Source organism: Phocoena sinus, chromosome 1 (genome assembly GCF_008692025.1).
Source record: "Phocoena sinus isolate mPhoSin1 chromosome 1, mPhoSin1.pri, whole genome shotgun sequence".
Classification (NCBI taxonomy): domain Eukaryota; kingdom Metazoa; phylum Chordata; class Mammalia; order Artiodactyla; family Phocoenidae; genus Phocoena; species Phocoena sinus.
In genome coordinates, this window is record NC_045763.1 from 32,971,258 (window position 1) to 32,995,677 (window position 24,420).

The following is a 24,420-nucleotide window of genomic DNA, read 5'->3' on the forward strand; positions in this document are numbered from 1 at the left end:
CAATCTATCATGTAATCTAATCTACAAGGAGTCCTGCCACATCAATGAATTATTTGAGGCATGTTGGGCTGATTCTTTTATTTTTTGGCCACACCGTGACCAGTGATCAAACTCGTGGCCCCTGCATTGGGAGCGTGGAGTCTTAACCACTGGACCACCAGGGAAGTCCCCGGGCTGACCCTTTTAAAGGCAAGAACACGATGCTGAACTTGCTACCCTCTGTATTAAAAAAGAAGTACTGCACTTGGTGAGTCCCTTTGGATTTGTAAAGCAAATATACCATAGTTGGGTGTGTTGACACAACGGATTTTGGAGGTGACCTGAAAAACTGCCTACTTCAAGTGGAGTCCAGAGTGACAAATGTTCCTCTTGTTCAGGCTACAGGTACTTCTTCCCTCAGTCCGCATGATTCAGTAGATCAGTAGCAGATCAGGATACTGTTTGGACACTCTTATAAGCCCCAATTAAAGAATCACCAAGAAGGCAATTAGGGTTTTCAAAGCTATGCCCTCTTTGGCAAGTAACTATTTCCCCACCTGGCCTTGGTGGGGATTGAATCCCAGATCGTGAGACCCTAGGTGCTATGGGACCAGAGCTGCCCATGATGAACTGGGTAGTGGTCTGCCTGGGCCATATCTTTGGAGAACCTTCCATGTCAGTATCTTTAGATCTTTTTCTCTTAGGCCGATTGGAGTCACTGGAGAAGTGTTTTCAAATTTGCTACCCAGGGAGTATAGACCTGTGTGGAAGCATTCTGGGAAGAAGATTGGGAGTCTCAAGTTCAGTGTGCAAATTTTCATGTATCCTTGCCCCATTCCCTCCTCCATTTCCAGCATAGTACCCTGCCCTCAACTGTGCCTGGTGTTCTTCAGTTCAGAGACCCCTCTGTTTTATCTTCTCCTTAAACTACTCCTCCAGTCTCCCACAGAGAGATAAAGGACAGTCACCTGACTGTGGAGTACTGTAGAGATGCTGGAAATCTAACTGCTTCTAACAGATTTGCAACCAATATTCTATGTTTAACATTGCTTTCACTCCCCATTTCCAGAAGTCCCCCAGGCAACCAGTTTGTTTGCTTTTGGGGATTCTGTAATGTAAATCAGGTTGCTTCTTGGCTTTCCCCACTGCTCACTTAGGATTCAGCCTTGTAAGAACTCATAAAGCTATCATCATTCATCCATTTCTTGTCTTCTGGATTTATGCTTTTGGTTTTAAATCCCTTTTTTCTGCAGTTATGATGAGATTTTGTGAGGGAGTGGAGCTAAATACATGTGTTCCATCTGCTCCCTTTAACTAGAACTTAAGACCACAAAACAAGGGCTAAGAAGGCGGAAAGGCCAGAGGATGGGACCCTTCTTTTGGAAAAGGGTACAGTTTTCCCTGGGAAGAGAGATATGGACTGAGAGCCTCAAGGAAAACAGCACCTGTGGGATGAGGGTTGTGACTACAGTCCTTGTGAAGTCCAAAGTGTCAAGTACTTTCTTTCTAAGAGAGTTCAAGTTCATTATGATTGTAATTCTGAACTTCCCTGACTCTCCCATAAAAGTTTTCATAAGACTGTTCAGTCTGGTTTATCAATATTGTGGGAGTTTAAGGAAAGCAAGAAGAAGGTGGCTTTAATCTCTCCCATTGTCTCCCAGGATGGAGAAGGGGCATTAGCTTTGAGTGCCCACCCCCTAGTGAAACCAATGGACCCCGGAGGATTGTTCCAGAGAGGACAAGAGAAGAAAGAGTAGCCATCTGTTAATTCTCATGTGTTAGTGAAGGTTGTTCCTTTGAGGAGAAACGACTCCAGCAAAATTCTGGATTTTTTAAGTGGAGTGGCAAGATGATTTATAAACTGAATGAATTCACTGGAAGCAGAAGCTCAGAACCAGGGGTGACTTTCAGACAATTTTATTTTTTATTTTTATTTTTAATTGAAGTATAGTTGATTTAAACTGCTGTGTTCATTTTTGCTGCACAGAGAAGTGACCCAGTTATACAAATATATACATTCCTTTTTATATTCTTTTCCATTATGGTTTATCTCAGGACATTGAATATAGTTCCCTGTGCTATACAGTAAGACCTTGTTGTTCCTCAATTCTATATGTTATAGTTTGCATCTACTAATCCCAAACTCCCAGTCCATCCCTCCCCCACCGCCCTCCCCCTCGGCAACCACAAGTCTGTTCTCTATGTGAAAGACAATTTTAATTGCTACATATTTATCTTTTTAACTGTTTAATTGAAGTATATCTTACATATAGGAAAGTATACAAACTATACATGTATAGCTTGATGAATTTTCTATGTATTTATTTTTAATGTGTATTAGAAGAAATATAATTGGTACATTAAACATGGAATTTCAAGGATATTATTGCTTGGGATTAGGGTAGTGTAGGCTGGTAAGGCACTCACCTTACAAGGACTGCATGACTTGTAGGATCATTGTTCACACATTCAGTGACTGATTTGGGTTCTCTCGGAAACACATCCTGACAAAGGGTTGGGCACAAGTAGTTTATTTGGGAAATACCAATAGGGGGTGGGGGAAATGAGACAGGGAAAAGAAGATAGCCAGTAAAGGATACACTATTAAGCTAGTTATCTCTGTAGGAGGCTGGAGCTTAATCACACTGAAACTCTGGGAAACTGAGTTACAAATCTCAGAATCATTCCACCTAGTGGTGAGCAGACTGGGTATTGTCAAACCAACCGGCAAGAGTCATCGGTTGAGCCCCGGTGGTGGGTGTAGTGGGAGGGTTGTCAGTGTTAATTCCTTGCCCAGCCGCAGAGATGCAGATACTGGCAGCTGGCATCGCTGAAGCACACTGGGAAGTCTGAAGGGTATGCACAGGACACAAACAGCGTCGGCTACTATAACTAAACTTACTATCATAAGCATGGATAGCATAGATAGTATAGTATAGATGATTCTGAGTGCTAGCACAGTTCCTTCTGCTGGAAGTTGACAATCATTTGTGAAGGAAAATATGTAGAAGTTTATATAATTGTAAATTGAATTGGGCCTTACTCTGTCACTAATCATAATGTTAATTTCCCTTTGACACTATCATGAATCAGTGGTGAAAATGGTATTTCTAAAGGATAAGGCTGAAAATTGTAATAGAAATGTGAACAGTAGTGGTGATTTGAATAAAATTTACCAATTATAAAAAAAAAATTACCAATTATGCACAGGGAGAACCTGGGCGTGAAGGTTTAAGATAAATACCTAATGCCTAACAAAGTTCAGATTATCAGTCCTATAAGAGAGGGTCACTGAATTCTCCCATTTTCTCAGATCCATGAAGAGATGGGCAATGATTTCAAACACGTTCTGTTTCATTCAGAAGCTCATTGGTTCTGAATGAAACCACCGAAGAGCAGCATCTCTTCAAGATGCTAAAATGACTTCATCTTTCTGGATCACATTTGTAAGAGCATGTTCCTAACTGGCACTGGCTCCAGATAGATTTATCCTTTGAACAATCTAAATGCAGTCCTGCAAGGCAAGGTTTAAACCAGTTTTCCACTTGAAAGATCAAAATCATTGAATAGCAATGTTGTGTAACTGGAGCCGTGGGGTGGACCTCTTTAAAATGGTGAGTTGGGGGATTTCCCTGGTGGTCCAGTGGTTGGGACTCAGCACTTTCACTGCCATGGACCTGGGCTCAATCCCTGGTGGGGGAATTAAGATCCCACAAGCCGTGCAGCGTGGCCAAAAATAAATAAATAATTTTTTAAATTAAAAAAAAAGTTCTTTTATCTATAAAAATAAAATAAAATGGTGAGTTGGGTTCCTTTTGTTTGGATGATATGCTGATTAACTCATCTGAACTACTCTCTCGTACTATATTTTGAAGATTATGAAGAGACACTTGAAAGACTTGCTAAAATGTCTTCGTAGGGATTTTCTGAATCTGGTGGCAGAGATGAATAGATAAGGAGCCCTCTCTTCAGTATCTCCAATCTTTAATCAAACAACTTGACACATTTTGAAGATCAAATTCTAGATGTCCTATTGAAATAATTATTAAACAAAAATTTCTCATAATTTTGGTTAGTTTCTAACTCCATCAGAAATGCAGTTATCTTGTACTTCTATACCATGCATGCAAGTGAATTAGGATTTCCAGTGCTGGCTCATATCAAATCTGAAAAATGGAAACATTAATGTAGAAGCCCATCTTTTTTTTTTTTTTGGTAAGTGACATCAATCCAAATATCTCTCCCTACTTTTAAATTGATAAACAATTCCATTCTTTGCATCGAGAAACTTATTTTCAGATATGTACTTTTGTAAATTGACTGTTATTATTTCTTCTTTTCATTGTTTTATTTAAATTTTTAATTTCTTGGATTCAGTATTTTTATTTATTTTGTGGCATGTAATGCTTTCCTATTTACAGTAGAAAAATTTGTTCTCTTTTTCAACACATTTATTGAAATAAAGGGAGTTGAGAGCTTCAATATAATGCAGCCAGCATCATTTGGCATAAATCCCCAGTTCAAGCACGGAGTTACAATGATCTGCTTTAGGATCATGTTATGTTCCTTTTGTTTAATTTGTGTATGTTAACAGTGTAGCATGTATTTTTCTCTACATTCAGATACTCTGCACCAATGTAAGTATGCATATAATAAGTAGTATATTTACATACACACATATACCTGTATATATACACACAAATATACATATTTGGGGGATAATTATTAGTCTGAATCATATATTGCCTTTTTGTATGTCAAAACTGATCAAATATTAAGAAATTCACATGATTTAATTTAATACTTTCTCACTTAAAAATATCTCATGGAAATCCCACCAAGTGATGGTATAGCTCCAATTGATTCGTTTATAAGGCCTTTTTAAAGTTCTTGGTGTGGGCCAATCATCATTTATTCAGCAGTTTCCATACTGGTGGGCATTTACTTTCCTATTTTCTGCCAGTAAAACCAGTTCTGCAATAACCATTCTTGTACAGCTGTCCTTTGTAACAACGCTATTTTTTCCAAGGGATAGATTCTCAAAGTAGGAATGATTTGTAAACAGAGTATGTATTTTTTATTTTAAGAGATGTTTCCAGATTACTTTCCAGAAAGACAGGTGTCCACTTCTATAATCAACGTATGGGAGTAATCTCTCCCTGCATTCCCACTTGCAATAGCTGTTATAGTTCTTATTTTTGCCCAGTTTGGGTGTAAAGTGATGTCTCATTATTACTTTTAATTTGCATGTTTGGCTATCTTTTCATATGCTTGTTGACTATTTGGATTTCTCTTCTGTGAATTGTCTAATCATCATGTTCTTTGCCCATTTTCTCACTGGATTATTTTTTTCTCCCCCCCCACCTCCACTTTTTTTACAGGGATGAAGTTGACTTGAAATCAGTAGTTGAGGTATTGTTGTTATTGACTGTCAGTGCCCAAGCATTGGTTAAGTTATGTGCATTGTTGGTACTGGAACTGTTGAGTTTAATTACTATGCTAAATGTCGTAAAAGTTACAGAGTGGTTTGGCATTACAATGAAAAAAATTATGATGTACATAAAAAGGCACAGAAACAGAGTAGCATTATGTGTAACAAAAATCCATGCCTAGAAATAGTCTGGCTGAAAGAGCTCCTTCATTAAGTATAAAATAAAATTCTACACTGTAAAAAACTGTGTATTAATTTAATTGCAACATTTTTCTTTATTAGTAGTACATAAATAATGGTGTATTTAAAATAAATGATATTTTAGAGTCAAATACATATTTTTGTCTATCTGCATTGCAAATATTTTTTTCAGATGTCATCTGTATATTGACTTTGTTTAAGTGATCTTTTGCCTACAAGAGTTTTTAATTTTTATCTAGTCAAGTATGTTGATCAAGTTTTCAGACTTTTTGTGAAAAATGTTTCTCCCACTAATAATTGTATACGTACTTTTTTCCAACATTTTTATTGGGTATAATTGATATACAAGAAAACTGCAAGTATTTAATGTCTACATTTGATGAGTTTGGACATGTGCATGGACCCATGAAACCATCACCACAATTAAGAAAGCAGAATCTATATAGAATCTATTTTCACCTCCAAAAGTTTCCTTGAGTCCTTCTTTTTATTTTTGTGTGTGTGATGAGAACACATAACATGAGATCTACTCTCAACAAATTTCTAAGTGTGCGATACAGTATCGTTAACTATAGGCACAATATTGTACAGTGGATCTTTAGAACTTATCTTGCAGAACTGAAACCTTATAGCAATTGAACAACTCCCATTTTCTTCTCTCCCCAGCCCCTGGTAACTACTGTTCTATTTGTATATGTACTCTTTTGGATTTTCTTGCAAGATTTTTGTTCTGTTATTACATGTAAGAGTTTAATACAACTGGAATATTTCTGAATATGGTTTAGATAGGGATCCGTTTTTATTTTCTTCCAGATTGATAAGTAATAAAATTCCATAGGCTTCACTTATTAAACAATTCACCCATTTCCTTCTGAACTGAGCTACCATCTTTGTCATTTAATAAATTCTCATATACACTAGAATCTATTTTTCGATTCCCTAGTCTGTTCCATTGGTTTATTTTTCATTTCTCACACCAGTATCATAATTATATGGCTATGATGACCCAAAGACACTTCAGAATCCTTTCAATAATCATCACCATCATCATCACCATCATCATCATACTTTTAACTTAGAAAGCAATTCTGGTGAACTTGTTCTTTGCAAATAAAAGAGACTTAATCACAAAACTAGGCATAGAATCACCTTTCTTTGAACATTTTAATAGTTTACTTTAAAACAAAACTTAACTTTCCAGAAATTATATGATGTGTAACATGTACAGTAGAAACCCAACTTGATTTGTTCCTGCTGTGGACTGAATGTTTGTGTCCCTGCCCAATTCAAATTCAGTTTGAAGCCCCAGTATGACTGTACTTGGAGATAAGATCTTAGGTTAAATGAGGTCTTAAGTAAAGGATTTGTGTCTTTATAAGAAAAAACACCAAAGAGCTCACTCTCTCTTCGTATATGCCTACAAGAAGAGGTCATGTGAGACCTCACATGAGGTCTCACACACAGCAAGATGGCAGCTACCTACAAGTCAAGAGAAGAGTCCTCAGAATGTAATCTACCTTGCCAGCACCTTGATCTTGGACTCCCCAGCCTCCAGAACTGTAAAAAAAAAAAAAAAATTCTGCTGTTTAAGCTATCCAGTCTATGGTATTTAGTTGTAGCAGCCCAAGTAGACTAAGACAGTTCCCTAAGTGGCTAACTAGTTGTCCTAATGACACTTACTGAATAATTCATCACTCCACTAATTTGTAATGCCACTTTTATAATATTTTAAATTTAAGTAAATTACCAAGTCTGTTTCAGGGGTCCCAATTTCATTTCATTAATTTATGAGTATATTTTGGCGCTAGTTTTATCTTATTTTGATTATTGTGCCTTATATTATATTGGTAAAACAATTTATACCAATTATATTGGTAGGTCAAGTCTGACATCATTATTGTTGGAAAATTTTACTGGCCATTCTGGAATACTTACTATTCCAGGTAAACTTTAGGATCATTTAATTTAATAAGAGGAAAAGTTGAGATTTTGATTGTGGAGCATTAAAGGAGGGAAAGTGACATATTTAGAATGTTCTATTCCAATCCATGAACATGGTGTACATCATCATTCTCGCCATTTAAATCAGTAACTTTTGTGGTTTTATTTATAATGTCCTGCATAACTCTTGTTGTTCGTTCTTAGCAATATTTTCCAATATTTTATTATGAAAATATTCAAACATACAGGAAAGTTGAAAGAGTTTTACAGTGAGCATCCATGTACCACTACCTAGACTCTACCATTAACTTTTTACTATATTTATGCTGTTTTTTTGTTGAGTAGTAGACAGAAGCACAGACTGCCTAGATTCACCACTTGCAAGCTGTATGATGCAGGGCAAGTTACTTAACTTCTCCAAACCTCAGTTTTCTTATCTGCAAAGTGGGAATAATAATAGCATTTACCTCAAGGGGTTGTTATGAGGACTACATTGGTTAAAATATGTAATGCGGGACTTCCCTGGTGGTTCAGTGGTTAAGAATCCGCCTGCCAACACAGGGAACACGGGCTCAAGCCCTGGTCTGGGAAGATCCCACATACCACAGAGCAACTAAGCCCGTGCATCACAACTACTGAGCCTGTGCTCTAGAGCCTGCGAGCCACAACTACTGAGCCCATGTGCCTAGAGCCCATGCTCCACAACAGAGAAGTCACTGCAGTGAGAAGCCTGGGCACCACAACAAAGAGTAGGCCCTGCTTGCTGCAACCAGAGAAAGCCACATGCAGCATCTTAGACCCAACACAGCCAAAAAAAATAATTAATTGATTAAAACAATATGTAACGCACTTAGAACAAAGCTTCATACTCTGTAAATACTGTATGCTGGTGTGTTCGTCTGCTTGGGCTACTATAACAAAATATCGTAGACTGGGTGGCTTAAACAATGGAAATTTTTTTTTTCACAGTTCTGAAAGCTAGAAGTCCCAGATCAAGATTTGGCAGGAGCTATTTCTTTGTTTTTTTTTTTTTTTTTTTTGGTACGCGGGCCTCTCACTGTTGTGGCCTCTCCCGTTGCGGAGCACAGGCTCCGGACGCGCAGGCTCAGCGGCCATGGCGCACGGGCCCAGCCGCTCTGCGGCATGTGGGATCTTCCCTGACTGGGGCACGAACCCGTGTCCCCTGCATTGGCAGGCGGACTCTCAACCACTGCGCCACCAGGGAAGCCCCGGCAGGAGCTATTTCTGATGAGGGCTCTCTTACTGTCTGTATATGGTGACTTCTTGCTAAATCCTCATATTACCTTTCCTCAGGGTCTGCCTTCAGAGAGAGATTAAGCCCTTTGATGTCTCTTCTTAAAAAGACACTAATCCTATAGGATCAGCGCCCCACCCTTATGACCTCATTTAATCTTAATTACAGACAGTCCCCAACTTATAATCTTTCAACTTTACGGTTGTGTGAAAGCGATATGTATTCAGTAGAAACCATAATTTGAATTTTAATCTTTTCCTGGGCTAGCAATATTTGGTATAATACCCTCTCTTGATACTGGGCAGTGGCAGTGAGCCTCAGCTCCCAGTCAGTCACAGTCATAAGGATAAACAAGCAATGTACTTACAGCCATTCTGCACCCACACAGCCATTTTGCTCACTTTCAGTACAGTATTCAGTAAATTACATGAGATACTCAATACTTTATTATAAAATAGGCTTTGCGTTAGATGATATTGCCCAACTGTAGGGTAATGTAAGGGTTCTGAGCACGTTTAAGGTAGGCTAGGCTAAGCTATGATGTTTGGTAGGTTAGTTGTATTAAATGCATTTCTGACTTACTGTATTTTCAATTTATCATGGGCTTATCTGGATGTAACTCCATCATAAGCCCAGGAAGGTCTGTACTTTTTCCTTTTAATTTATTTTATTAATTAATTTATTTTTGGCTGCATTGGGTCTTCGTTGCTGCTCAGGGGCTTTCTCTAGTTGCAGAGAGTGGGGGCTACTCTTTGTTGCAGTGCAGGCTTCTCATTGTGGTGGCTTCTCTTGTTGCAGAGCAGGGACTCTAGGCACGTGGGCTTCAGTAGTTGTGGCTCCCAGCCGCAAGGGCTTTGTTGCTCCGTGGCACGTGGGATACTCCCGGACCAGGGCTCCAACCTGTGTCCCCTGCATTGGCAGGTGGATTCTTAACCACTGTGACAGCAGGGAAGTCCAAGATCTGTACTTTCTTACTCCAAATATAGCTACACTGGGGATTAGAGCTTCAACATATGAATTTGGAGAGCTGGGTGAGGAAACACGGACATTCAGTTCATAATAGCTAGCATTCACATAGTTTTTTTGTTTTGTTGTGGATTTTTGTCTTTGGACGCACCGCGCGGCTAGCGGAACTTCCCTGACCAGGGACGGAACTCGCGCCTCCTGCAGTCCAAGCGCAGAGTCTTAACCACTGGACCACCAGGGAAGTTCAGCAATCACATAGTTTTACTCTATTTTCTGAATTGTTATTTTTGTAGGCTATTGATGTAGAAAATAAAACAGCATTACAGTATAATCGTTTTTGCAGAAAATACATAAAAATGCATTTTAAAAATTGTGTGTGTGTAGGTGTCTGTGCACCAAATGTTAGCAATGGTTACTCTGCTTGGTGAGATTACAGGTAACAGTTATTTTGTGGCATTTTAGAAATATAAGGAAAGCAATTAACGTAAGAACTTATTGAATACTAGGACAAACAACTACCTGACCGTGGTAGTCTTTTAATGAAACACTGGATTCCATTCCACTTTCAGTCTTTTCCACGTACATATTAAGTGAAAGTGGTATGGATTCTTTTACACCAATGTTGTTTCGACAAAAAAGAGATACAGATGTTTCCCTTTGTCAAGTGTTTCAAATCTCCCGGCGGAAACATACACACATCTATGCCTGGCAGAGGGGAGCCGGTTCTATTCAGTAGTCTTGGCGGGGACGGGAACACAGGCTTTGTTTCCTTCCGCAGGAGCAGGCTGCTTCTCCCTGGGTTCGGGTCCCGAGCTGCGTGCAAACGGAGAGTGATGGGACAGTATCCCGGGGCGCATCCCGGGAGGCGCCGGCGAGCTGGCAGGCTGCCCCGCAGGACGCCGGGAACCGCGCGCGGAAGCTGCTGCCGCGCAGGCGCACCGGCCGGGCTGCGCTACGTGGGGCATCTTGGCCCTGCGCGGAGACCGGTCCGTCGCGGCGAGAGGGCTAGGGCGTGCGGCCCGAGCTGGTGAGAGGGGTGAGCCAGGGATCCCCTGGGTCTGGGGAGGGGACAAGCTGGGTAGCGCCGCCTCGGCCCCGCCCGCTGTCACCCGTGGCGCGCAGTGTGTCCCGCGCCCCAGAGTCGGCTCAGACAAAGGCTGCGAGGGCAGGGCCGGGCGGTTCAGCCCTGGAGAAAAGGTTTATCCTCTCCATTTCGGGAGGAGGAAACTGGATTAGCGGGGTTACGGGATTTGCCGCAGCCGGCAAGGGAAGGAGCTGGGATTCAAAGCCAGATCATTTTTGATTCCAAATCTCAGACTACTTTAAACCTAGTGCTGCCTAAGACAAAGAATTGGGTTTTATTTATCCCTTTATGCTTCATGACCCCAGCACGGTGTTTTGGACCATATGGACTGTATATATCCACGGTCACCATGTATCTTTTGTAAACAATGTTCAGTGATTGGTGCAAGTTCTAGAATTCTGACCATGTGATTGAACTTTCCGGATCCTTTTGCTGACTCTGATGTTTTCTAACCAGCATGGCTAGGGGCCTGTAGACTTGGCGATTTAGAATAAACGTCTGGAGCCTCCCGCTGCCTGCTGAGGAGACAGATGGAGCGCAAGGATGGGAGGTGTTTCTGAGAGCCTAGGGAGTAAAAAGGTCCAGACTCTGGATTTTGGTGCTGTATGTTCGCCGGGTTCCTGAGAGTGGAGGACACCTGTGCAACTGTGAAGCCTCCCGTCAGTTTCCGGCAGTTTCCTCACCAAAAGTGGACAAGCCCAGTCAGGACTCTCTGCCCTGTGAGCTGAGCTACAGTTCGCCAGAAAGGAGCGCCGAAGTTATCATGATTCAGAGACTCCTAATCACCCTGCCCGTCGAGGCCAGCACCTGGGTGAAGTTGCGCCATCCAAAGAAGGCCACGGAGGGGGCGCCCCTGTGGGAGGACGTGACTAAGATGTTTGAAGGAGGAGGTGAGAATAGACTGCTGGGTGGGAGGGAGGCAAAGCAGCATCGTCTAGGGTGGGAAGGAAAGTGGGCAGCTGAGAGGAAGCATCTGCTTAGGTAAAAGGTCTCTGGAGTTCTTGATTGTTGCTCCTGGCTGGGGTTTTCCCAAGTAGTAGTGGTTAGTTCAGACTAAAACTAATATTTCAGTGTCATGACTGTGTATGTTATTTCTTTTTATCTTCCCCATGGGTGCGTGGGGCTGAGAGGACTTGCCTGATTTTCCTTATTTTACAGTGAGGAAATGTGAATCAAATGAATGACCTGTCCAGGTATTGGGTGGGTAGGTCAGAAGTAGAAGGCAGTAGGGAAAGTACCAGGTGAGACCGGAGTATCTTGTGCTAGAATAGCAAGGAAGAGCTCAAAGACCAATGGACGTCTACCAGAAGGATGCAGAAGCCCGGTTCAAATTGGGGACAGTTTAAGTGTCCAGATTTTTTTTTAAAGGACCTTTTATTTATTTATTATTTTATTTATTTTATTTTTGGCTGCGTTGGGTCTTCGTTGCTGGGCGCAGGCTTTCTCTAGTTGCAGCGAACGGGGGTCACTCTTCATTGCAGTGCGCGGGCTTCTCATTGCGGTGGCTTCTCTTGTTGCAGAGCATGGGCTTCAGTAGCTGTGGCTCGTGGGCTCTAGAGTGCAGGCTCAGTAGTTGTGATGCACGGGCTTAGTTGCTCTGCGTCATGTGGGATCTTCCTGGACCAGGGCTCGAACCCGTTTCCCCTGCATTGGCAGGCAGATTCTTAACCACTGTGCCACCAGGGAAGCCCTAAGTGTCCAGATTGATTGTAACACCTTAAATAAGTAAAATTCCACGCATTCATGATGACACTTAAAATAGAGAAAGAGAGTCACAGATGTAGAAAATAAACTTATGGTTACCAAGGGGGGAAGGGGGGATGGGATGAATTGGGAGATTGGGATTGACATATATACACTACTATTTATAAAATGGAAAACTAATGAAAACCTACTCTGTATAGCACAGGGAACTCTACTCAATGCTCGGTGGTGACCTAAATAGAAAGGGACTCTAAAAAAGAGTGGATATATGTATATGTATAACTGATTCACTTTGTTGTACAGCAGAAACTAACATAACATTGTAAAGCAACTACACTCCAATAAAAATTTTTAAAAATGAAAAAGAATTTAGGAAGCCCCCCCAAAATAAATAAATATAACAGAGAAGGGGGGGAGAAAACTCATCTGCCACGTTGGAAGTGATTAATACACTGATTTCTTATGTTGAAAATAGATTTTTATGGGAATGAAGGATGCATTTACCTTGCTTTTTACATCCTTTTCAGAGAATACCTGCCAATAATACATGTAGAAAGAATGATAGAATATTTTACTGTAAATGAAGTAATTGGAAGGTTGGTAGGGAACAGGATATTCACATGGTGTCAAGGTATGGCCCCCACAAATCACTTGCTAAATGCCAGGGAAAGGGCATACTTTTTCAGGGACAAGATCTAGTGGTCACTATCTTTTTTTTTTTATAATTGTATTTATATTTGGCTGCGTTGGGTCTTCGTTGTTGCGTGCGGGCTTTCTCTAGTTGTGGCGAGCGGGGCTACTCTTTGTTGTGGTGCGCAGGCTTCTCATTGCAGTGGCTTCTCTTGTTGCGGAGCACGGGCTTCAGTAGTTGTGGCTTGCGGGCTCTAGAGCACAGGCTCAGTAGTTGTGGCGCACGGGCTTAGTTGCTCTGCAGCCATGTGGGATCTTCCCGGACCAGGACTCGAACCCGTGTCCCCTGCATTGGCAGATGGATTCTTAACCACTGCGCCACCAGGGAGGTCCTAGTGATCACTATCTCAACCAAGTGTCCCAGTGATGGGATAACCTGACATTTTGTGCCTTCTGGGTGATGTAATATAAAGCACATTGTATCCCCCATGAAGAATCCCTGCCTAAAATGTTTAACCTGATCCAAATTAATCTTAACGGTGGAACTTCTGGTTTAAAGAAAATACAGGGGATGGAGAAATAAGAGAAACCCCACCATGAGGATACAGTAAGTCGATGCCAGTGTCATGAAGGAAAGGCAAGTACTGTCTAGAGTAAGAGAGTCTTTGAATAATAACCGCTTAAAATGTGTGAGCCTTAATTGGAAAAACTCTAGGATAAAAGACAGTTTGGGAACAATTGAGGAAATCTGAATATGGACTGAATATTTAGATGATCCTATGGAATTATTGTTAATTCTCTGAAGTGTGATAATTGGTATCATGGTTATGCAGGAGAAGACTCTTTGAAGTATTTAGGGAGGAAGTATCATGATTTCTGCAACTTTGAAATGGTTCAGAAAAAAATATAGATAGATGAAACAAATATGGCAAATGTTAACGATCATTTAATGTGTCAGATATATGGGTGTTCAATATTCTTGATGAAAAGTTAAGGGAAAAGTACAAGGACAATAATTCATGTGCCTTAATTGCTAGTTCATATTTTTAATATGTCAAATTTCAGCCAGTATTTCTTGAATTCTAGCAGCCTGGCGTAATTTAGTTGTGTTTAAGTAGCAGATGGGAAAAAATGAACCAGATACAGTTTCTATGCATATACTCATACTAATACTCAATTGACAGTGGTAAGTATAAAAATAAATATAATAGGAGACAGCCTGAGATAGATACCAGAGTAGAGATAAAAACCAAGCTTTGGGGCTTCCCTGGTGGCGCAGTGGTTAAGAATCCGCCTGCTAATGCAGGGGACACAGGTTCGAGCCCTGATCAGGGAAGATCCCACATGCCGCGGAGCAACTAAGCCAGTGTGCCGCAACTACTGAGCCCGTGCTCTAGAGCCCACAAGCCACCACTACTGAAGCCCACGTGCCTAGAGCCCGTGCTCCGCAACAAGAGAAGCCACTGCAATGAGAAGCCCGCGCACCGCAACGAAGAGTAGCCCCCACTCGCCGCAACTAGAGAAAGCCCGTGCGCAGCAATGGGGACCCAATGCAGCCAAAATTAAATAAATTAAATAAATTAATTTTTTAAAAAGCTTTGGAGGAATTCAGGGGAGAGGAAGCTTTCCTCTCATTAAGGGGCTCTGAGAAAACTTCACTCAAACTGGTCTAGAAGGATACCTCAGTTTTTCACCGAGTAGGACTTGGGGGAAAGTACTGAGGTGGGTGCTATCCAGGTATGTTCAAAGAATGGTGAATAGGATTATGTGGTGGGTGTGTCCAGAGGATGATGTTTAGAGGCAGGTAATACTTGAAGAAGCAGTTTTGGACTGGTTGTGGAGGATCTTGAAGTCTATGGTAAAGTGTTTGGATTTTTCTTTCTTGAAAGTGGGGAACCTTTCAGGATTTTTGTACAAAGGAATGGCCTGGTAGGTCTGTGCTTTTGGACCAGCGTTGGCCATTGGGAAACATTAATCCCCCAATCAACGCACTGCAGATCCTCCTCATTAAGGAGGCGCCAGCCTGCTCTTGAGTTGCTCTGAATGTCCCTCATTGTATTGAATGTATTGAGAGAGGGGCCAGATTCAGCAGGTCTGCAGACAGTTTTTCTATTTGGGGGATCTGGGAAGATGCAAACCTCAGAGCTCTTTTCCTTTCCCAGTTCTGCTATCTCAGGATGCTGATGAGACCCGGGGAGAAAGTTTTGAGGATGAAGTGGCATCTGGGTCCCTGACAGCAGAATCCCAGGTAGGTTGGAGTTTCCTGTCACTTTCTTGAAATTGTTTCTCAGATTTTAAGAGCCCTGGCTTCAATTTTCTTTGACTTGACTTCCTGGATTGGATTTTCTTAGCCTGTTAGAAACCAGGCTGCATGGATTGATTTCACAGGCATTTTCCCCACCTGTAATAACCTTCCTCAGAAACCCTCTTGTTTCTAGCAAACCTCTAGCCATTTATACAACAAATTTAAAAATCATGTGTGTGAGTGTGTGTGTGTGTGTGTGTGTAAGAGAGAGAAAAAGTATATAATATAATTCTTGCCCTTAAGCATCTCAAGATGTCATCCAGGGGAAAGACAAACATTGTAAAATATTTAAAGCAACACTTTAAAATGAACAGAGAGGTTCTGATATTCTTGGAGATGTATACACTTCATTAATGACCTTTAAGAAAGGATTTTTGGTCATGTCCTGGAGCAGAATTACAGATGATAGAGAAATGAGTAGAGAAGCTACTGACAGGTCCTAAAGGACACAAACTAAACAGGTTAAGAAGAAAAGGAAGGAGAACTAAAGAGCAGTTTAATAGTGTCTGTGTATCATACATGAGCTCATCAGAAAACCAGTGACACTAGCAGGCAAAGCTCTGCACAGCCAAACCCCGGAAGCATAGAGAAACTCAAGAGAATTAGAGAGTAATCAGAGAAAACCACTATAGAAGGAGATATTATTAGAGAACAGAAGAGTTTTAAAGTGGAGTGACCATAACTTCCAAAATCACATGGTACAGGGTTTAGTCCCATGTCTTTAACCTTCCTCAAATTCATCAGTTATATATGGAGGCTAGTGTCTAGTAGGCCTAAAATGCATTCCAGAATTATTTACAATACATAAAAAGCATTAAAATAGTCTTAATTCCATACTTAAGTAATTTGTTATTATCTCAGCCTTCCGGCTTCTGGGGTCTCTTTGCATTTGGTAATATTTTTAAAAAATAACCCAAATGGTTATTTAATTTGTGTAGATCATTCATAACAGGCTCTTGTACCTCACAATGCAGTGTCTGCTTTGGTCAAGGAATCTTCCTTACTAGGCAGAATTCGTGCTCCCTCTAAAAATGTGCTGTTCTCACATACTTTTTTTACTAACAGAAATACCCAGCTAAGGGTCTTATCCATGCTGAAATGTTCTCATTTTTTAAAAAAAATTTATTTATTTGGCTGCGTCAGGTCTTAGTTGTGGCACGCAGGATCTTTCCTTGCAGCAAGCGGGCTCTTCGTTGTGGCACGCGGGCTGTAGAGCGCGCAGGCTTAGTTGCCCTGCAGCACGTGGGATCTTAGTTCCCTGACCAGGGATCAAGCCTGCTTCCCCTGCATTGGAAGGCAGATTCTTAACCACTGGACCATCAGGGAAGTCCCGAAATGTTCTCATTTTAACCAATTCTTTCAGCCCAACCAGGGTCCCTGTTTTCTCTTGTGGCCTTAGCCCCTTTTGAACCCTTTCCTTTCTCAAATATTCCTGATTTTTATTGTCCTTAACCTAAATTACTATATACTGTTCTGTGACCTTCTTTAATATAGTTCATGAGTATTTTGCCTTCAACCAAATTGTGAGTTGGAAAAGACAGCTTACACACTCCCTGCATTGTTTTGTAACCTCCAGCAGAGAATCAGCCAGTTTTCAAGAGGGTGTCCGTAGGAACTGGCAGAGGCTTGATGACAAAGAGATCTCTTTCTAGCCTTTCCTGCATCAGAGATGGGCTCCCACATGTGGCAGGCTACCTCATAAATTTAAGTCCTTACATACAGACTGACATAGACTAGACCTGTCTAGCCTGAGGAGAATCTCTGCTGAGTTTCTCCAACCCTATGATGGATTTGCTTTTATTTAAAAAAAAAAAAAAAAAAAAAAAGAGGGTATCCAGGAAAACTTGGCTAAAATCTCTTAGCATCTAGACAAGGTTAGAACAACTTCCTAACTCTGGCTGAAAAGGAACATATTTGATGTTCTAGGAACTGTTAACCTTCAAAGACATATCTGTGGACTTCACCCAGGAGGAGTGGGGGCAGCTGGCCCCTGCTCACCGGAATCTGTACCGGGAGGTGATGCTGGAGAACTATGGGAACCTGGTCTCAGTGGGTAAGGATGGGTTCCCTTTGTAACTAGAACCTGTCTATTGGAATAACAATCTTTATTTCTAAGTTAAGTGGTATGCTTGGTCTTTGGGTTCTGTGTTAGAGATTTCTAATTCCTTCTGAACATCAAGTCATGATTGCTGTGGTCTTTTCTGCTCTGGTCTTTCTACTCTACCCTTCAGAAGGCCTGAATAACAAAGAACTATCTTTAAATTCTTGGGATGCCTCTCTGACCTCAGCACATGTAGTTTTCTTCTTCTTCACAAGCAGGGTATCAGCTTTCCAAACCTGGTGTGATTTCCCAGTTGGAGAAGGGAGAAGAACCATGGCTGATGGAGAGAGAGATTTCAGGAGGTCCAAGTCCAGGTAAGAGCAAGGCAGATGGAGCCTTTGTCATGCTTGCCAGAGAGTTCGGCTTAAAGGCTTCTTCAGGCCACTGGGGAGGTTGCAGCCACCTGGGTGAGACCCACAAGAAACCTGATTACCACTCTGTCCCCCCTTTCCTGCACTTGCCTCTTCTCATTAGTTTCTTTGGAGTCAGAGGAAAAGAGCTGCCTTTCTCATCAGGGTTAGCAGCCTTCACCATTTCTCCTGACCTGACATTTGTGGTTTTCTTGCTTTCTCCAGCATTCTAAACCTTACCCTGATCATAGTTTCTTTCTCCTGTACATTGAGTTATCCATGGATCTCGCCTCATAAAGACAGTACCCTTCACCAGATCCTTATGTTATTGTATCCTGACTTTCACTTTCTCTGATGATTCCATTTAAAATTTTTTCCTAAATCTTATTCTATGACCATATCTTCAATTCTGATTCTCTTTTTAACTTGTGTAATTTAACTTTTATTTCAGATAATTTATGACTCATTGAGAAGTCACTACAGAATTCCTTCTTACCAAATCCAATGGCTTTTAATAGTCTTCTTCAACTTCAGTAATAATGTAACAGTAATAATGGCACTGTTTTCCAAGCTGGCTTCTGCGAGTCCTGTGCCTACTTTAACCCCACCTTACAAATGAGGAAAAGAAGGCTCTTAGGTTAAGAAATCTGTACATGATTGTTTAGCTACTACTTGGTGGAATCAGTATTTGTCTAATCATTCTGACTCCACAGTTTGTGTTCTTTTTATTTTTTTAATTACAACCCATTTTTATTTTTAAATTATTTTTAAAATTTTTATTTATTTATTTTATTTTTGGCTGCATTGGGTCTTTGTTGCTGTGCACGGGCTTTCTCTAGTTGCAGCGAGTGGGGGCTACTCTTCGTTGTGGTGCACGGGCTTCTCATTGCGGTGGCTTCTCTTGTGGAGCACAGGCTCTAGGTGCATGGGCTTTAGTAGTTGTGACATGGGGGCTTCAGTAGTTGTGGCTCGTGGGCTCTAGAGCTCAGGCTCAGTAGTTGTGGCACACGGGCTTAGTTGCTTCGTGGCATGTGGGATCTTCCTGGACCAGGGCTTGAACCCATGTCCCCCACATTGTCAGGCGGATTCTTAACCACTGCGCCACCAGGGAAGCTGCCACAGCTTGTGTTCTTATGGTGCTGTCCTGCAGGGCAGCATTAGGTTATATAGACCACACCACCTTCTTGGTATCTTTTCTTCCACCAGCTAATTCAATAATTTTTGTCTCCTCTATCTCTCTTATTGCTTCTTCAATGCTTCTCATCAGTCTCCTTTTTTAATGCAGATATATAATTGACACCTTTTTTAGGCTAAGCTAAACTACTATAGTATATAGACTCTAAAGTTTGGCTCACACAGAGTAGGACTTTCTTGCTCATGTATTGATCTGTTTAGTTCAGTGGACAGTTCTTTTCCCCCTGACAATTCAGGGACAGAGATTCCTTCCACATGGTGGTTCCATCATCCTCGAGGGCCTCCTCATCAACTAAGTTTGGCCAGCAGTAGAAGAAGAGCACAGAGGGGTTCATTTGGGTGGTTTTTACGGGCCAGACTGGAATGGCTAACATCACTTTTCACTCTCATTCACTTAATGGGGGAGACCTTTGTCACTTCACTCAATCAAATTCAAGGAAGATTGAGAAATATAGTATAGTTGTGTGTCCAGAAGTAGGGAGAAGAGATTTCAGAATGGCCAACAGTCTCTGCCACAATCCCTGAGGAGCCTCTGTCTTTTACACTGCTGTTCTGTTTCTGCACAAACTCCCACAAATGCATTATGATGGTCTCAACTATCCCTTTGACATCTATAGTCCCCATATTTTCATCTTTGTCATATATGTTCATATGAACTCTATTCTCACATATCCCTGGTGTTTGGGACATCTCTATATAGACATGCTGTTGTTACTTCAAGCCCAGCATATCCAAAAACAGAAGCTATCTTCTCTCTCAAACAAAGTTCTTATCCTGACTCCTCCTGTTCTTTTAGCCTCTGAGACTAGAAATCATGGTATCAGCAAGAATGTTTCATGCTTTCTACTCTGTTTTCCCCTCATTCTCCGTGGTTTTTTCTTTGATATTACCTGCTAGGTCCACTTCTACTCTTCATCTCTGTTGACCTTGCTAAGCCAGGTTCCCATCATCCCATGCGAATTACTATAATTTCTAGTTGCATTTGTTGACGTCCTCCTTTTCTTTCTGAATCATTTTGAATGTTACTGCCAGATTTGACCACTTGAAATATCACATTTATCTTTTTTTTACCCTAAAAAGAAAAGTTAAATGCCTTCTTATTCCCTGTAGTAAGTAATCCAAACACCTCTACTTGCTTTTTGAGTCCACTTCAAAATTTATTCAGCTATTACCAAGTACTTTGTATGAGCTATTACTAAAATGAGGTTAGACATTCTGGGGACTAAGATTTTGCCGTGAACTGGAAATGTTGGTGCTTTAGGATGACAGGGTCCAGAATGGTTGGATAGGAATAGAGAGTAAAAATCCAGGAAACTCCCTCATCCAAAAATGCTGTGTCATATATACTACGGATAAAATACATATTCTCTATCTTTTAAGAGTTTACAGTGTAATTAATGTTTTGTCACAAATTAAGAAATCATTTTTCACCTCTTATGTAGGCAGAAATTATGAAGATTGATAAAAATCCAGTGAGTTTGCAGGGAGGGGCACCCATATTCAGTGATAGCCCACATACTCATACCCAATACTTTCTTTTTAGTAAATCCTATGAAACATCGACAAGAGTGTACACCAACTTACATATAATGACAAAGTGAAAAATCAGAGACAACCTAAATATTTTTTAGTAAAGTCAAACAAATATGTTTGTAAGTAGAATGTAGTACAATTGTTAATAAGAATGAGATAAATCTAAATGTACAGACATATAATTGAGCTTAAAAAAAAACAGATGCCGAACTATATGTATTCCATGATTCCCTTTTTTGGGTAGAAATGTATATTTATGACCATATATACACAAATGCACACATTCACATTTGTATATTATTGAGAAATGTCTGAACAGATGCATTCCAAAATCCTAAGAGATTAAAGGAAATGGGGATGAGATTGAGAGAGGCTATCCTTTTTCAGTGAATGCATTTCTATATTATTTGATGTTTCATTTTAACATGCACAGAGTATGAGATACTTAAATTTTTCTAAGTAAATAAAATTTTGTCGTAGAAATATAAGCTCGAGATGATATCGTGTTAGAATTCTTATCTCCTTGTTTTATCTCTGATATTTGCCCTTCCAGTGATGCTTTCATCTTAGTCCATTTCCTCTTGCAATTCTCATGGATGAACTCCTCCCAATTTTTAAAGTCACCTTACATACTTTTAACAGCTTCTTTGTGTTGACCACCTTGTTACTTTCACATCAGCTCTCTAGGTGGCAGGATCCTATTTGAAGACAGTCCAACCCTCCTGTACCTAGTATATATTATTTTTTTCCCCTCCTGTTCTCACTGTGGCCATTTATTTTTTAAAGTTCAGTGAATATGAGTTATTTATATTTTTGGATTTCTTTCAGACTTGGAGGATGAAACAGAAACCAAAGAGTCAATCTTAAAGAGTGACATCTCATGGGAAGAATTACACCATGACCTGATGATGGAAAGGTCCACAAGAGGAAGCACCTTGGTTTCCACGTTGGGAAGGGACTCCAAATGTCATAAGTTAGAAAACCACGAGGAGAACCAAGGAATGGGTGCAGGGCAAATCCCCTTGATCCACAAGAAAACACTCACACAGGAGAGAGGCCAAGAATCTAACAGATATGTGAAAAGTATTCATGTGTACTCAAAAGTTATTCCAGGACCAATAGATCCTCCAAGAAAAAGACACCATAAATATGACATATCTAGAAGGAAAAGTAGATACAATTTAGGTTTGATTAATCACTCAAGGAATTATACAAGAATGAAAACCTTTGAATGTAATATTTGTGAAAAAATCTTCAAACAGCTCATTCATCTTACAGAACACATGAGAATTCATACTGGAGAGAAACCTTTCAGATGTAAAGAATGTGGAAAAGCCTTTAGCCAAAGTTCATCCCTTATTCCACATCAGAGAATCCATACTGGCGAGAAACCCTATGAGTGTAAAGAATGCGGGAAAACCTTCAGACATCCATCATCTCTTACTCAACATGTTAGAATTCATACTGGGGAGAAACCCTATGAATGTGGTGTATGTGAGAAAGCATTCAGCCAGAGCATTGGGCTGATCCAGCATCTGAGAACTCATGTCAGAGAGAAACCTTTTACATGCAAAGACTGTGGAAAAGCATTTTTCCAGATTAGACACCTCAGGCAACATGAGATTATTCATACTGGTGTGAAACCCTATGTTTGTAATGTATGCAGTAAAACCTTCAGCCACAGCACATACCTAACTCAACACCAGAGAACTCATACTGGGGAAAGACCATATAAATGTAAGGAATGTGGGAAAGCCTTTAGCCAGAGAATACATCTTTCTATCCATCAAAGAGTCCATACTGGAGTGAAACCTTATAAATGCAGTCATTGTGGGAAAGCCTTCAGGCATGATTCATCCTTTGCTAAACATCAGAGAATTCATACTGGAGAAAAACCATATGATTGTAATGAATGTGGAAAAGCCTTCAGCTGTAGTTCATCACTCATTCGACATTGCAAAACACATTTAAGAAATACCTTCAGCAATGATATGTGAAATATGTTCAACATCAAAGAATCCCCAAATCGGAGCAAAAACCTCTAAATCTATGGTTTTCTGACTTTTGGATTTCAAGAACCAATAATTATTTTTTAATGGTTTGACCCAATGTTACAACTATTAATTTTGCCATATTAAAAAAAAGCACTACCTATTATCTGCATTGTTTCAGAAAAGAAAGGGCATTTTAATATTTAAAAATACAGGAAGGATATATTCATAGAGAACAGCCCTTTACATTTGAATTAACTTAGCTTTATGAAAATCTCCCAAATTTGTCTTTATTTTTCTCATTTCACTGTGGACCAGTGAAATCATCACAACAGGCCAGTGATCTGTGATTGGCTTTGAGAGTCACTGTTTTAAATATCCCTTTAATGAATCAGAATAAAATATAATCTTTACTATAGCTCTTTATATGGCTGGAAGAGGTATAAATAAAAATGTCAGTTGTCTCATTTCTAGAAGAAAAAATGTTAAAGGGGTTTTTCTAGACTTGATAGATAATGTGCTATACATGGGATACTTATATTTTATGGTTTTCTATAGAGAGGAATTGGCACACTTTTTCTATAAAGGGCCAGATAGTAAATATGTTAGGTGTTGTAGGCCATATGGCCGCTGTCAGAACTACTCAACTCTACCATTTTAGTGCAAAAGCATCCAGAGGCAATATATAAATCAGGGTATCTCAATCTTGGTGCTGCTGATATTTTGGGGCCAGATACTTTGTTATGGGCAGCCATCCTGTGCATCGTATGGTGTTTAGCAGCATCCCTGGCCACTGGATGCCAGTAGTCCCCTCATCCATTGTGATGACCAAAACTTTCCCCAGACATTGCTAGATGTCCCCTGGAGGGCAAGGTAGTTCCTACTTGAGAACCACTGAGAAATGAATGGGTGTAGCTGTGTTCCAATAAACTTTATTTAAAAGACAAATTTGAGTTGCATTTAGCTCGAGGGTTGTAGTTTGCCACTCCTGCTATAGAGTATGTAAAATGATTAATACTGACAATGGACTGTCATTTAATGTCAAATTTGTATGTTTGTTTATATCTATGCCAAAAATCTTATTTCCTTACCAATTCCTTTGGTATTTTGTTGCAAAAAAAATTTTTTTAAATCACAATTATGATGCTATTTTGGAAACCTAGGAATTATTTATGGAGATATTTACGCAGACTTTAGTTCATAATGATGCTTTTTTGTTCATCCACAAGTGCTTTGAGATGTATCTCTAAAAGATAACCACCACTCTGTTAAGACTTAACTGCAATGCCATTATTACACGTAAGAAAATTAAGCCATAATTCCTTAATACATATTGATGTTTTTTTGAAGATAGATATATTAAGATTGGTGGCTGCCATTTTAATTGTTTTTGACTTTCCATTTGCCAAATGTACAGTATTAGATTCAAAAATGTGCTTTCTGCTGAGTGGGAGAGTCTTTGAGATAGCCCCAGAAAAACACATCTAGAGGCCCACCAAAGAGGACCAGGGAGAAAGTGACCGTGGGCCAAACTGAGGCAGGGAAGTATGAGAGAAGAAGTGGAGGAGTTGATTCATAGTACTTCACTGTATTTATAAATACTGCATCCTTCCAAACATAATTGAAGATTGGTCAAGTTCAACTTCTTACTCTTAAATGGAAGAACAAACAATTCAACTGCCTGAGCATTGTGTGAACTATCAAAAGTAAAGCTGCTAATCCAGAATGTATACCATTATCTCTAGGTATTTTCTA

The 24,420-nt window shown here is 40.2% G+C and overlaps 1 protein-coding gene and 1 non-coding gene across 4 annotated transcripts; both read left to right on the top strand.

The window, feature by feature from the left end:
* Positions 1 to 10,713: 10,713 nt before the first annotated feature.
* Positions 10,714 to 23,968, top strand: ZFP69B (ZFP69 zinc finger protein B). 3 transcript variants are annotated; one of them, XM_032631951.1, is made up of 6 exons: positions 10,714 to 10,809; positions 11,314 to 11,747; positions 15,354 to 15,439; positions 17,423 to 17,549; positions 17,813 to 17,911; positions 21,503 to 23,968. In XM_032631951.1, exons 2-6 carry the CDS (start codon positions 11,621 to 11,623, stop codon positions 22,669 to 22,671), a joined length of 1,608 nt encoding a protein of 535 aa, XP_032487842.1. In that variant the 5' UTR covers positions 10,714 to 10,809; positions 11,314 to 11,620; the 3' UTR covers positions 22,672 to 23,968. The 3 variants fall into 3 exon arrangements, with proteins under 3 accessions (XP_032487842.1, XP_032487847.1, XP_032487851.1); XM_032631956.1 differs by having other exon boundaries at positions 17,816 to 17,911; XM_032631960.1 differs by lacking the exons at positions 10,714 to 10,809; positions 11,314 to 11,747; positions 15,354 to 15,439 and having other exon boundaries at positions 17,408 to 17,549.
* On the top strand, positions 17,086 to 17,181 carry LOC116745574. Its single transcript, XR_004347487.1, has one exon. It is a non-coding gene; the product is annotated as a small nucleolar RNA SNORA12 (small nucleolar RNA).
* Positions 23,969 to 24,420: the final 452 nt, after the last annotated feature.

Coding starts and splice junctions, on each gene's coding strand:
- ZFP69B (XM_032631951.1), top strand. CDS start 11,621: ATGATTCAGAGACTCCTAATCACCCTGCCCGTCGAGGCCAGCACCTGG. Junction 15,440..17,422: donor CCCTGACAGCAGAATCCCAG/GTAGGTTGGAGT, acceptor TTGATGTTCTAG/GAACTGTTAACCTTCAAAGA. Junction 17,550..17,812: donor TGGGAACCTGGTCTCAGTGG/GTAAGGATGGGT, acceptor CTTCTTCACAAG/CAGGGTATCAGCTTTCCAAA.